The 13,319-nt window shown below is 65.6% G+C and overlaps 1 protein-coding gene across 2 annotated transcripts; it reads left to right on the top strand.

Moving 5' to 3' along the window:
- The first annotated feature begins 722 nt into the window (after window positions 1-722).
- ARL8A (ADP ribosylation factor like GTPase 8A) lies at window positions 723-13,232 on the top strand. 2 transcript variants are annotated; one of them, XM_035346913.1, is made up of 8 exons: window positions 790-818; window positions 906-1,053; window positions 7,778-7,858; window positions 8,642-8,715; window positions 10,810-10,903; window positions 11,967-12,034; window positions 12,693-12,763; window positions 12,887-13,232. In XM_035346913.1, exons 2-8 carry the CDS (start codon window positions 931-933, stop codon window positions 12,934-12,936), a joined length of 561 nt encoding a protein of 186 aa, XP_035202804.1. In that variant the 5' UTR covers window positions 790-818; window positions 906-930; the 3' UTR covers window positions 12,937-13,232. The 2 variants fall into 2 exon arrangements, with proteins under 2 accessions (XP_035202803.1, XP_035202804.1); XM_035346912.1 differs by having other exon boundaries at window positions 723-1,053.
- The last annotated feature ends 87 nt before the right edge of the window (window positions 13,233-13,319 follow it).

The following is a 13,319-nucleotide window of genomic DNA, read 5'->3' as shown; positions in this document are numbered from 1 at the left end:
CAGGGGGCCTCGGGGCTGCAGGGCCCAGCCTGACCTCTGGCATTGCAGCAGGCTGCGTGGATGTCTTTTAAAATGTCCCCCAGGCCTGGTGGCAGAGGGACATCTCCTGCTGTGCCTTTGCCCCTTGGCCAGACACGGTTTGTCCTGCTGTGGCCGTACCCGGAGGGGGCAGGATAGGTGCTGGCAGCACGTGCTGGATGCTGGGTGCTGGTGGTGCTGGGTGCCGGTGATGCTGGGTGCTGGTGGTGCAGGGTGCGGGGTGCTGGGGTGCTGGTGGTGCTGGGTGCTGATGGTGTTGGGTGCTGGTGGCACAGGGTTCTGGGTGTTAGTGGTGCTGGGTGCTGGGTGCCAGTAATGCAGGGTGCTGGTGGTGCAGGGTGCAGGGTGCTGGGGTATTGCTGGTGCTGGGTGCTGATGGTGCTGGTGGCGCAGGGTGCTGGGTGTTGGTGGTGCTGGGTGCCGGTGCTGGGTCATGGTGATGCATGGTGCTGGGGTATTGCCGGTGGTGCAGGAACCATGGTGCTGGGTCCCGGTGGTGCAGGATGCCGGGTGCCGGCTCCCGGTAACGCACGGTGCCGGGTACGGTGCAGGATGCCCTCCGCAGCCCCCCGGGTGCCGCCGCAGCCCCTCCCCGCCGCTCCGTGCCGCTGCCGCCCGTGTCCTCCGCTCCGCCAGGGGGCGGCGGTGCCGGCTCGGCGCGGTGCGGGCCCCACCCGGCGGGCGGCGGGCGGCGGCGGGGCGCGGGGACAATACCGGGGCGGCGCGGCCCGGCCCGGCTCGGCGCGGATCGGCTCGGTTCGGCCCGGATCGGCTCGGTTCGGCCCGGATCGGCTCCGTTCTGCCCGGATCGGTTCAGCCCGGCCCGGCTCAGCCCGGTTCAGCCCGGTTCAGCCCGGCCCGGCTCGGTTCGGCCCGGTACGGCCCGGCACCATGCTGGCCCTCTTCAACAAGCTGCTGGACTGGTTCCGGGCGCTCTTCTGGAAGGAGGAGATGGAGCTGACCCTGGTGGGGCTGCAGTACTCGGGCAAGACCACCTTCGTCAACGTCATCGCGGTGAGCACCGGGCCCCGACCCCCTCCCCACACCCCCCCCCCCCTCCCCCGGAGCCCCCCTGTCCCGGGACAGCCCCGAGCCGGGTCCCCGCCGTGCCCCGGGGCCACCGGGACCGGGTAGGGGCGGCCCCGAGGAGCCCGGGCTCGGCTGGGCCCTGCCGCTGCTGTGTGCCCCCGGTACCGCCGGTAGCACCGGTCCCGGTCCCCATCCTGATCCCGGTCCTGGTCCTGGTCCCGGTCCTGGTCCCGGTCCTGGTCCCGGTTCTGGTCCTGGTCCCGGTCCCGGTCCCGGTCCCATCCCCGCCGCAGGCCGTGCTTTGTCACGGGTGCCCCCAGCCAGCCCCAGGCCTCGCCGCCACCACGGCCTCGCCTCGCAGGGTGCCGCTCCGCATCCTCCTCTAAGCACCCAAACCGGCCTTTTTTTCATTATTATTATTATTTTTTTTTAACATTTTGTCGCAGCGGCACCGAGGAGCCCCAACCGGGCTGGGCCACCTGGCCGGAGCTGACCCGGTGCGTCCCCACGCTGGGGACATCTCTCCCCATGGGGACATCTCCCCTCTCCAGGGGACCGAGCCCCGCTGCCAGCAGCCGGGGGGCTCTGCATCCCCCCCCCCGGGGCCAGCTTTGCCCTCGGGGAGGGGTCCCCACGAAGCCCCCCTCACCCCCAGATTTTTGGGGACCCCTGCGTTATCGCCACCCTCTCCAAGCACGCCCGCCCTGCCCGCGGTGCACCCCAAAGGGACGGTGCCGCCGCTGTTTTGGGGCGTTTCGGGGATCTCGGGGGGCATTTTGGGGGGTCTCGGGGGTCTCTCTGGGGGAGGGGGACCCGGCACACGTCTCCGGGGCCGTCCCGGTTCCCAGCCGTGACCTTTTATTTTCGTGGCTTGTCCCTCGGCTCTGCAGCGGGGTGCTGTGGGAGGGGGTTTTGCAGAGGATTTGGGAGCTTCATCGCGCTGCAGCTGTGCGCCGTGGGAGGGTTTCCGTCGGTGCTGGGCACGGCCAGGATGGAAAATGTCCTTCCTGCGGAGCCCGGCGGCCCAGGGGCGATGCCCACGAGCGCACCGAGGCGCTTCGAGCCCTGGAGGCCTGGATGTCCTGGTGGCCACCCTGTTCCTGGTGGCTGTCGCTTACATGGGAGCGCTCAGAGCTCGGGTCCTGGGCTCCTTCTCCTGGCAAACCTGCGCCAGCCTCGGGCGGCGGGGAGCTTTGTGGCTCTGGGATGCTGACCCTAAGAACCAGTCCTTTTGGGGGCCGCTTTGTCCCCACCGCGGTTTGTTCTGCAGTCTGATGTCGGGGTGGGACGAGGAGGTGCCATGTGCGGGCTCAGTCCTGCTCCCGAGCTCTGCCGGCCTCCTCGTCAGCGGCAGATAGGCTGCATAAAAAGAAATCTGGTAGGAAATAAATTATTTCCTCCAGAAGTAACCAGCTGGAGCCTTATCCCAGAGGCTGCTGGGGCCGTGCGGGGCTGGAAATCGCTGGGGGTGGTCCCGAGGGCAGCTCCGACGCGTGGGCTCGGTTTCATTTCTGGTGGTGTTTGGGGAGCTGGGAGCTCGGCGAGGGGCGTGCGGCAACCTCGGGCTCGGTTTGGCTCTGGTGATTGAGCGGGGTGCTCAGCCCCTGTCCCACGCGTGCCTCTGGGTGAAGTTACCTGGAAAGTTCGGATTTTGCGGCGGACGCGGACTACAAAGAAGCGGTGACCTTTGGGATAACGCCCCGTGAACGTGGACTCGGCAGAGGCAGCTGGAAAGAAAAAAAACCAACCCCCAAAAACTCCCAGCCCGACAGGATCCGCGTGAAGAGCGCCTGAACCGTCTCGGCTGCCCTCGAGGTGGTGGCGCAGAAGTGCTCGGAGGGGAAGTAGCCGTGATTCAGGCTTCTGGGTAAAAAAAACCAAACCAAACCGAGCTGTGGAAAAGCGTCACATTTCGGCACGGAGATGTGCCCGGGGCCCAGGTGACGTTCCCTGGGCCGCGGAGCCGTCCTGGCCTCGGTGCCGGAGCTGCCCCGGGAGGAAGAGGCTTCGTGTCCTCGTGGCCGGGACTTGTGGCCGCCGTTCTTCACCCGGCTGCAAAAATTGAATCCGGGGTGCTGGAAGTCGGGACGGCTCTGCTGGGGGCGGCCACCTCGGGTGGTGCATGGGGACCTTCCCTGGGTGCCCCGGGTGCTGTTTCCTTCCCAGGCTCCTTTTTTCTTTCCCTGGCTGGAGGGAGCTGGAGCTTCAGGGGCTGTTTGCAAGGAGGGTGGGAAGGCTGTAAAATGCCTCTTCTCTTGGCTTTCACCTCGGCTTTACCCAGAAGCTTTCAGCTGCCCGTTCCCCAGGGGAGTTTGGGACCGACCAGGGGCACAAAGGGAGGGTCGGGAGTTTTGGGATCCCCTCGGGGGCGCAGTCGGGAACCTTTCGCTGCGGGATGTGCTCAGGAAAAAAATAAAAGACAGCTCCGTGGGATCCAGCGCGCGCCGAGGAGCCTCTCTGCCGCGGCGTAACCCCCAGCAGGCAGCTCAGCGCCACGCGGCTCAGGGGAGAGGATGGGAAAGGTGGAAGCGAGGAAGCGCGGGGCGAGATGGAGGCAGTTCCCTAGGGCGAAGGAGAAGCCGCCTGTGCGAGCCGAGCAAGAGGAGGACCCCGCTCACGCCTCGCCGCCGGCAGGCAGCTGTTCAGCCATTTCCAGGAGCGCAGGGCTCGTCGCGCGTGATGGTTTGTGGGGAAGACAAACGCCATCGCTCTGAACGTCCCCCCCCTGCCGAGCACGGCACGGCACGTCCCTGCCGCCCGCCGTCCTGGCTGCGTGCCCCCCCCGGGAAGGAAATGGTACCCGCATCGGGGGGGGGTGTCACCAACCTTATTCCCATCCTAAAGCCGCGGCGCGGCACCGGGCCGGCTACTCGGAAGGAAATTAACTCCCTCCCAGCCAGAAGGAGGCTGCAGAAGCTCGGTGCCGTGACCACCTCTCCGGTGGTGCTGGAGCTGCGCCCCTTCCTGCTGCTCCTCCGGCACCCGAGCTCCTAACCCAGGAGGAGGTGGGTCTGGGGGGGGAATTTCTCCGTGTTCCTGGAGGAGAAGGAGCCTCGCCGCTGCGAGCTCGTCCGGCGTGAGCCGAGGAAAACGGGCAGCAGGGCGCCGGTGTGTGTTGCACGGCACGTGGCAGAGCTTTAAGCAGCTTTAACCCGCCTGGTGAGGCTCTTGGGGCGGGCGGCGACGGGACAGAGCAGGAGCCGGGCATCCTGCTCTCCCCTTCCTGCCGGGCGCCTCCTGGCAGGAACCCGCAGCGACCCCACGGAGCACGGCAGGGCTGTGAGCCGCCACCGGCGCTGCAGGATCCGGCCCACGGGTGGATGTGGGCGCCCGGGGTGGGTGCACCCAGCTCAGCACCGGGCACGTCCCATCCTGTGCCGACCCCAACCCGCTCAGGCATCACTGAGGGTGCTGAGGATGCTGAGTTCGCAACCCAGGTGAGGTCCTCGAGGTCCCCCTCGGCACAACCCGAGGTCCGGCCGCAGCTCCTTCAGGAGTGTTTCCATTGCTCTTTTCTTTTTTTTAATTAAAGAGCACAAAAAGGAAGCCCCAGCAGAACGTAAACATTTGCGGGGCGTGAAGGTAGGAGGCGGCGGCGTGGGTCGGAGCTCTGCACCCCAAACCCCTCGGAGCCGGATCCCGGTGGAAGAGCCGGGGGCCACCAGCGGTGGGAAGCCTGCTGGGGGCTTTATTTCCCCGCCTGGGGTTTCCCTGCCCTGGTGGTGTAAATCCCCCAGCTCCAGCCTTACCGCAGGATTTTGCCCACGTCCCCGTCTCTCCCCTCGGCTTTCACAGCCTTCCCCCGCCGCCGGGTTCCCCATTTGGCGTGTTCTGTTTTTATTTTTTTTTCCCCTTTCAATGCAAAAAATAAAGCGCAGTTCCTCCAAACCCGGTGAGCGTCTCGGCATCGGCCTAGCTCTGGGCTTCGTCACTCCGGCGTTTTAATTACGGCCATTATGCGTGTTTGCTCCCACTAATTGACTCGACTGCTCGGGCGCAGCAGCTTCCAGCGGGCGGAACGGTTTCTGCGGGCACTGCTGAAATATTTACCCTGCTCTCCTCTTCACTGCCTCGGAGAAAGTCGGGGGGGGGGGGGGGGGTGGGAGAAATTCGCTTTTTCCTCTCGGGGCACGCGCCGCACCCCGGAATCTCAAGGGAATGGAAGGCACGAGCCCGGCCCCGCTCCTCTCCCGCTGTGCTGTGGGGGATTTAATCCTTCGGGGTCGACGTGCTCGGAGCCGTGTCTCCAGCGGGGGTAAGAGCTCTCGGGTCTCTCGGAGGACCCTCGGAGCTCCCGGTGGCTCCGGCAGGAGCCCCCGCACCTCCTGGTCCCTCCGGCAGCCTCCCGGGGTTTGGAACCCGGCTGCTGGTGCTGGGCCCCTGGGACACCAAGTCCTTCCCGCAGGAACACAGCTGGCGATGCCTCTGGGCACGAAGCCGGCACGGGGCAGGGCCAGGTGCGTGCTGAGCAGCACTCCTGACGCACTCCGGACCCTTTTTATTCCCTTACCCCTCCGTTGCCACCTTTGTTCCCCTACAAAGCCTCCCCGCTCTTCCCCGGGTGGCTTTTTGTCCCAGAACTCGGTCACCACCCCTGTTTCGCTCCCCTGGAGCTTCCCCTTGATTCAGGGGGGAGCAGGAGGACGGAGCGGGGGCGCGCTGCAGACCATCGAGGGACATGGAGAGACCCCCGAAAGCCCAGGGGTCGGGGGGGGGGGGGGGGGCGGACCGGGGGGGGGGGGGGGGGGGGGGGGGGGCGGCGCAACGGCGGGGCCCGGGGGGGTTTGGGGTGGGGAATGGGTTCAACAGCACGTCTCCGGGAGCTTTTAGGGTCTTTGGGGTTTTGGGGAGCCTGTAGGGTCCCCTCACTAGGGCCTTTCTCCCTCGGGCTGGGCCGGCTGCAGCCCAGCGGTGCCGCGTGGGGATGTGTGCCGGGCTCTTCCTCCATCGAGAGGGACGCTACCCAGGGAGCGGGGGCTGCAGGGGGGCGTTGGGTGTCCCTGTCCCCTGTCCCGTGTCCCTGTCCCGTGTCCCTGTCCCGTGTCCCTGTCCCGTGGCTACACCGGGTCGGCGCCGTGGTCCGGGGGCGTTCGGGGCCGTGGCGCGGTGCCGAAGAAGCAGCCCGAGGATTTTCTCTTCCATCCAAGAAGCCTCGTTTTGCTGAAAGACGCAGAGCTTTGGTTTTACCACCTTCTTTATCTTAAGTATCATTAAAAAAAAAAAGGAAAAAAAAAGGAAAAAAAAAACCACAGCTGCATTGCAGGGAGGAGGATGAGTCTGTCCTGGAGAGCACCGGCGTACCTGGGGCTTGTAGGGCAGCGTGGGCTCTGCTGGCATCTCCTGGGCTCCCGGACCAGCCTGGCGGCCACCCGCAGATGTGTCCCCAGGGCATTTGTTGCTCCCGAGGTCCCTGGGGACCGCGGTGCTGGATGTGCCCAGCGCCAGGTCGAGGAGAGCAGCGCGGCCCCGTCGGGAGGCGGTAGCTCGCGCTGCGAGGCGGCACGGCGAGGAGTTCGGGGTTGCAGCCCGGGATTGTGAATTTTCAAGCTGGGGGCTGGTGCGGAGCCAGGCCCCAGCCCCTCGACCAGCTTGTGGAGGGACCTGGCCCCCGTGGTGCAGCCCCAAAATCGAGCATTTTCTGGCAGGATTTGTGCGCCCGCTGGAGGAAGCCCTCCTGCTGCTGCTTCCCCTCTTCCTCGCGAGCGGTTGATGCGCCTGGGCAGGGTGTGGGGGGGGGCGGGGCCCAGCGCGGCTGCTGTGACCCCAGGACTGGGGACAAGGTGCTGAGGGGTGCCCCGCTGGGCTGGCAGCGGGCAGACGTGCCGGGGGGGCACCCATGGGTGCCAGGACAGCGCCGTGTCACCTTCCCAGCCCGGCCTTGGTGGGCAGCCGGAGGGGGTTTGAGCCGGCCCCTTCCCTTGGTAGGATCCCTCGGGGATCCTGCAGCTCCCGGGATCTCTCCAGGAATTGTGTCTTCCAGTCAAAGCCCGGCGATACCCCAAAACCTGGCTGCTGAAGGGGTCGAACCCGGGGAGCTGAGGGACGTCCCCGGCGTCAGGACGGCTGGAGGAATTTCCTGTCCCCCCCCCCAGCTGCTCGTCCCCACGGCGCTTTCGGGGTGCTCGCGGAGACCTCCTGGCTGCCGTTACTCGGAGGAAAGGAGAAGCGGAAGCAGCGGGGCCGCGGGTCGCCCCTGTGCTTAGCAGAAAACGGCACACGTTTCCCTTTCCGAGGGCTGTGGGAACTAAAATAACCCACCCCAGGAGTCCTAGAACGGGATTTTTGAGCCAGCGAAGGGTGGCCGGGGGGAAGCTGCGCCGTCTGCGGCGGCTCCTGCAGGGCTTCCCCGTCCCTCGTGGGGATGGGTGGCCTCCCGCTGGGCTGAGCACGTTCCGTGCTCCCCTTCGAGGGGAAGGCCTCGGGCCTCAGGGTTTCATCCTGGCTTTAGGTGGGATTTGTGAGCGGGACCTCGGCGTGTGCCCAAAGTCACCTTGGAGGGCTCCCGGGCCGGAGCTGGCGCAGGGCAGGCAGCGTGTCCCCGTGCTGCCTCCGTCCCCTCTTGCTCTCGTTTTGTTCCCTTCAGGAGGGACCTGCCCAGGCCTGGCGGAGGACTGGGGGAAGCCAGGCTGTCACCTGGAGCCCTGCTGAGCTGCTCGGGGCAGGCGGGTGGGTTTCCCAGCCTCCTGACACGATCCGCTTTGCCTTGCAGTCAGGCCAGTTCAACGAAGACATGATCCCGACCGTGGGCTTCAACATGAGGAAGATCACCAAGGGCAACGTTACCATAAAGGTGGGCTACAGAAAATCAACTCGGGGCATGATCTTGGGATGGGAAAGGGGGTGAAGGCAGACTCGTGGGCTCTGCTGGGGGCTGAAGGAGGCTGCAGGTAGGAGGATCTGCCCGTTGGGGCTTGCAGATACCCTCTGGAGGAGACCGTAAGGATGGAGGGGATGTAAATCCTTGCAGCAAGAGCCCGGCTGCACAGCTGGAGGCTTTGTTTGGCTTCTGGCTTGCTGGCAGGGACTCGCAGACACTGCCAGACCTCGCTGAGGGTGGGAGGGCTGGGAGGAAGGTCAGGGCTTGCAGCTGGGGTCGGGGCCTCCGGAGTAAAGGGAGGGGAGACCCCTGCCCGTCCTGGGTCCTCCAGGTCCCCGGGCTGCACGAGGAGCTGGCTGTGGGCCGGGCGTCTCCTGCTGCAGCTCAGTCTGGGTGGGCATCTCCGCCCGCTGCAGCATTTCTGCGAGCAAAGCCGAGTGCTTTGAACTGGCAAATGCATCCTCCGGGCTCCCGGGGCGGTGGGCACGGGGAAAAGACCCCAGGCTTTGGGCCAGGGGCGCTCTCCAGGCGACCAGAGGCTCGTCGCGCCCGCGTGAGTTGCTCTCCAGCTCCCGGTGGGGATTCCTCGTGTCTTTATCAAACCCGGAGCCTCCCGCTTGGGTCCGAGGCCAGGCCCCGGTGGGCGAGGAGGAGGGGATGGGGCTGGTTTGGGGCACGCCGGGCGGGGGGGGGGGGGGGTCCCTGCGGGGCAGGGCAGCGGGTGATGCCCCCTTCTTCTTCTTCTCCCCGTCACAGCTCTGGGACATCGGTGGCCAGCCCCGCTTTCGCAGCATGTGGGAGCGGTACTGCCGTGGAGTGAGTGCCATCGTGTGAGTACCCGCGAGCGTGCGCGCCGAGACAGAGCTTGGCCGGCCGGGGGGGGACCGTCCCTTTGTCCCCGTCACCCTACCCGAGGGTGCTGAGCAGGGCTGAGCTGGCTCTGCTGCCAGGATTGTCCCCGTGGTGCCTTTGCTGTCCGCGGCAGGAGCAAGGAGGCTTCCCCTGGGGCTGGCACGGCGCAGGGCATTGCAAACGGTGCCCCCCCAGGCTTTGAGCACGGGCAGCAAAAGCACCTCGAGTTCCTGCAGCACGACAGCCGCGGGGGACCCTTCCCTTGTGCTCAGCATCCCTCAGCCCAGCTGCGTGCCCTGCCTTTCCCCCTTGCTCTGCTTTCCCCTGGTCATCACGGGGGGTGCTGAGCAAAGGTCCCTGCGTGGCGTGGCCCTTTCCGAGAGGGTAATGGCCAGCGGCACGGCCAGCAGCACGTTCCCAGGTCGGTGTCTGTGTGCCGCCGGGTGAACTTTGTGCCTGGAGGAGCCTGCAACGCTTGCTGCTGCCTGTCAGCAGCCTCCGAGCATCTCTGCCTGTCCCCTGCTGGCAAATACTGCGGCAAATTCCGTCCCAGAGAGTCCGGGGTGGGGATGAGTCTGCCAAGACACGCATAGGAAGCAGGCTGCGTGCTCCTGAGGACAAGTATTTCCCTGAGAGCTGAGGTTAGCGTTGTTTAAAGCCAGGCAGATCATCAGCTCGTTGTGTTCTTCACCAACTGACCGTGCCCCGGGGTTCGGGGAGGGCTGGTTTTCCGTACGGCCCCTCCGAGCTGCGGGGCTGGTGAGTGAGGAGGGATGGGGGTGGCTTAAAAACGAGCCGCCTCTGCACGTGGCGGAGCCCTCAGCTCGCAGCCGGGGCATTTCTGCAGCTCCTGCGTGGTGCTCGGGCCGGTTTCTCGGCACGCGAGGGTGCTGCGGGGTCCTGTCCCAGCCGGGAAACCCACACATCACCGACGGGGCCAAGTAGCAGGAGCCACATCCATGCGTGGGCTGGCGCTGCCCGATCCCTGCTGAGCCTCCTGCCTGGCTGCTCGGGGGCTGCTCGGGGCTTGGGGGGGGGGGGGTTCCCAGTGGGACTGGGAGCCTCCTGTGCCAAGCGCACCCCCTGTGGGACCCCAGCAGCTCCTGCCCTTGCTGGTGGTCACCAGGTTGCGACATTTCCTTGCCCAGGGACATTTTTTCAACGGTGAGCTAAGAACAAGTCCCTAGGCTTTCCGTTCCTTTCGCTGCCTCGCAGCGTTCCAGCCAGGCGTTTTCCCAAAGCAGCCATCCTGCTGCGAGGAGAGGAGGGCCCCGCGGCCATCCCGGATGCGCTCCTCACCTCGGGCCGTGCCACGTCCCTTTTCTCTTGCCTTCAGCCCCCCCAGCCTGCCGCGCCAACAGGCGGTGCCACGTTTGTCCCCCATCCTCTCGGTACGTCTTACGAAGGAGCTGAAGGCTCTTTTCCCATTTTTAATACACGCTGCAAGGCCTGATGACCTCGGTGGTGTTTCTCACTTCTCTCTCAACTTCTCCATCTGTGCCATAAAGTCTGCGTTGGTCAGTTCCTCTCCTCTCTTTTTGGCTTCGCTTCCGTGCTTTGCAGGATGGGTGTAAGCCCCTAAGAGCTAAACTCCTGCGCTGAATCTCCCCTCGTTTACCCAGAGCGAGCTCTGCTGGCCGCCGCCTTCCCCAGGCCCTTCCCTGGGCATCCCGGCTCGTTTCGGAGCAGGCAGCTCCGTCCCCACGCCGTGACAGCTCTTGTGGTTTTGGCACCTTATTCCCTGCTGGAGCAGGACCAAGGCTCTCCCCCCGCTCCGTCTTGCTCTGCTGCAGCTCCTGCTCAGCACCCTCCGTTCCGAGTGCCTCCGTCAGGAGGTGCTGCGTGCCGGCGAGCATCTCGGGGCCGCTTGGGGACGGTTTGATGTCCTGCAGCTCCTCCCCAGGACGCGTTACAGCCCTACCTGTCATTTTTCCCTGGTGGGCAGCAGCGTGAAGCCCCCCCGGGGCTTCCTTCACCCCCCCCGGAGGGCAGTGGAGCCCCTCGGGGTGCGGGGGCAGAAGGAGGGTTTGGTGCTGGCGGGTGCCCGCGCTCAGCGTGTCCTTCCCGTGCAGGTACATGGTGGATGCCGCCGACCAGGAGAAGATAGAGGCCTCGAAGAACGAGCTTCACAACCTGCTGGACAAACCGCAGCTCCAGGGCATCCCGGTGAGCTGCTGCCTGGCCAGGGCGCCCTGCGGGGTGGGGGGCTCCCTGCTGCCAACGGGGTCCTGGGGGGATCCCCAACCTTGCTGTGCCCCTGCAGGAGCTGGGGATCCACGCTTCCTAGCCCAGGGCCGGGCTACAGAGCTCGTTCACAGCTCGGAGGGAGGCTTAGAACAGAGCAAAATGCAACCCCTTAGGGGTGAGATTGTCCTGCAGGAATCCGCACCTGATTTAGGGGTTTGACGTTTGGGGTGGCACCCACGGCACCAACAGAGCATCCCGAAGGGGCACCCCCTGGGGGGAGCTGATCTCGGACCTCGCAGCGCATCCCAGGCGTTCGCTGCCGGCTGATTTAAGCTTCTGACATAACACGCTGTGTTTGCAGCACTTCTGAGTGCTTTGATTTATTTTTTTTTCAAGAACGAGTCTGCTCCGAGTGTAAGCTTGGGGGTGCCGCGCTGCTTGCAGAAACCCCAATTCCCCCCCCCCCCCCCGGGGGGGGAAGGAAGGCAGCTGCGGCCTCCTGTCCCCGCCAGATGCCGGTGGCGTGGCGCGCTCAGGAGGTCCTGCCCGGTGACGATTTGCTTTGTGTGGTCTGAGGATGTTTTTGTGGGCGTGAGGAGCCGCGAAGCAGGAGATTTGTGCAGACGGCTCTGCCTGGCCGCCCGCAGGTTCTGCGAGGCGCGTACGGCTCCATCCCCAGAACGGTGTAAAACCGCCTGTCCCCTTCCGCCGGTGGTTTTTGCTCCCAGGTAAATGCTCCTGGAAGTGCCCTGCGTGGCACGGGGGGATCGGGTGCCCCCCCCCAAGGGGGGGTACTCTGTGGGGCCAGCCTCTCACTGGGAAGAGAAGGTACCCAGGAGATGCTGCGCGTGAGCTAATTGAGGCTATTAATCGAAGGGCCCTGCCTTCCCGTTGCCTGCTGAAGGGGTTTTCTCTACCCAGGTAGCCCCTGGAGAGGTGCCCAGGGCTGCCTTACATCCCAGCAGGGTCTGGTCCTGGGTCCCAGCACCAACCCCTACCTGGTGGCCGGGAGCTTCACGGGTCCCCTCTTCCCCCCCTGCAGGTCCTAGTCCTGGGGAACAAGCGAGACCTCCCCGGTGCCTTGGATGAGAAGGAGCTCATCGAGAAGATGTGAGTGTGCTGGTGGCTGCTCCGTGCCCAGCCGGGACACATCCTGTCCCCGTCTGGGACACATCCTGTCCCCAGACCCCAGCTGGAGGAGCGGGGCCGGGCGCCTGGGCTCCCTGTGCCACAGGGGGGCGCGGGGGCCTGGCCACGCTCAGGGCTTGGTGCTCGGGGTTCGGGCGGCAGCGTGGGGTCCCACAGGGTCCTGCCCCTTCCCTGCCTCCCTCCTGCTGCAGCCCCGGGGACCTCTGGCCGCCCCAGGCAGGGCTGGGCCCCGCGTTGTGGCTCTGGGCACCTCCGCACCACCCCTGTCCCGTGGGCACTCCGTGCAGTCCCAAATCCTTGGTGCCCCATCTCCCAGCAGCGTTCTGGGGTGCCCCGAGGGAAGCTTTGTGGTTCCTTGGCCAGGCTCTCCTCGGGGCCGTGTTCCCCCTGCCCCTCACGTAGCCCCTGCAGGGCGCTGAGCACAAAGCTGCCCGGCAGCCGGCAGGAGCAATGCCTGGAGGTCCCCAGGAGCTTGGGGTGACGTTGCCCTGGTTCAAGGCTCCCCCTTCTCAGAGCCTGGCTCCAAGGGGACCCTTCGAAAGGCTCCCCAGGGACATCTCCCGCGGGTGCAGACCCGCGGGGGCTGCAGCAGCCAGCCTGAGCTCCCCCTCTCCCGCAGGAACCTCTCCGCCATCCAGGACCGAGAGATCTGCTGCTACTCCATCTCCTGCAAAGAAAAGGACAACATCGGTGAGTGCCGGCGCCTCGGGGTGCCACGGGGGGGAGCAGGGGTGCTGCAGCGCGCCCAGGCTGTTCCCCACGTACAGGACAAGGCTGGAGGGGAGAGGCTGTAACCGTCCCTTCCCTTCGCAGACATCACCCTACAGTGGCTTATTCAGCACTCGAAGTCCAGGAGAAGCTGAGATCCCGCAGGCTGCAGCTCGGGTCGGGAAGATGCCATTGTACAAGCCCCCCACCCCCCTTTTCCTTCTCCTGCTCTGTCCCTCCAGCTCTCTCTCTAGATGGGTATTTTTAGGGGACCCCAAACTCCGCTCGCGTTGGGGCGGAGCCCTCGTTTTTATTGTAAAGATCACGTCCCACTCTGCCCTCCTCTCCTCCCCCCTCTCTTGTCTCTTCCTCCCGTTTTGGCACTGTTCTGTTGTTGTCTGTGTATACAGTATATATATATATGTATATATATTTTAATTTTTTAATTTAAGAGCTAGCGCTGTTACTAAAACTGGGCCCCCGGGAGCTGTAGGAAGGCTGCGGGCCCCCCACCCCCCCCCCCCCCCCCCCCCCCCCC

Source organism: Oxyura jamaicensis, chromosome 26 (genome assembly GCF_011077185.1).
Source record: "Oxyura jamaicensis isolate SHBP4307 breed ruddy duck chromosome 26, BPBGC_Ojam_1.0, whole genome shotgun sequence".
NCBI lineage: Eukaryota > Metazoa > Chordata > Aves > Anseriformes > Anatidae > Oxyura > Oxyura jamaicensis.
This window is presented reverse-complemented; position numbering and strand designations above follow the sequence as displayed.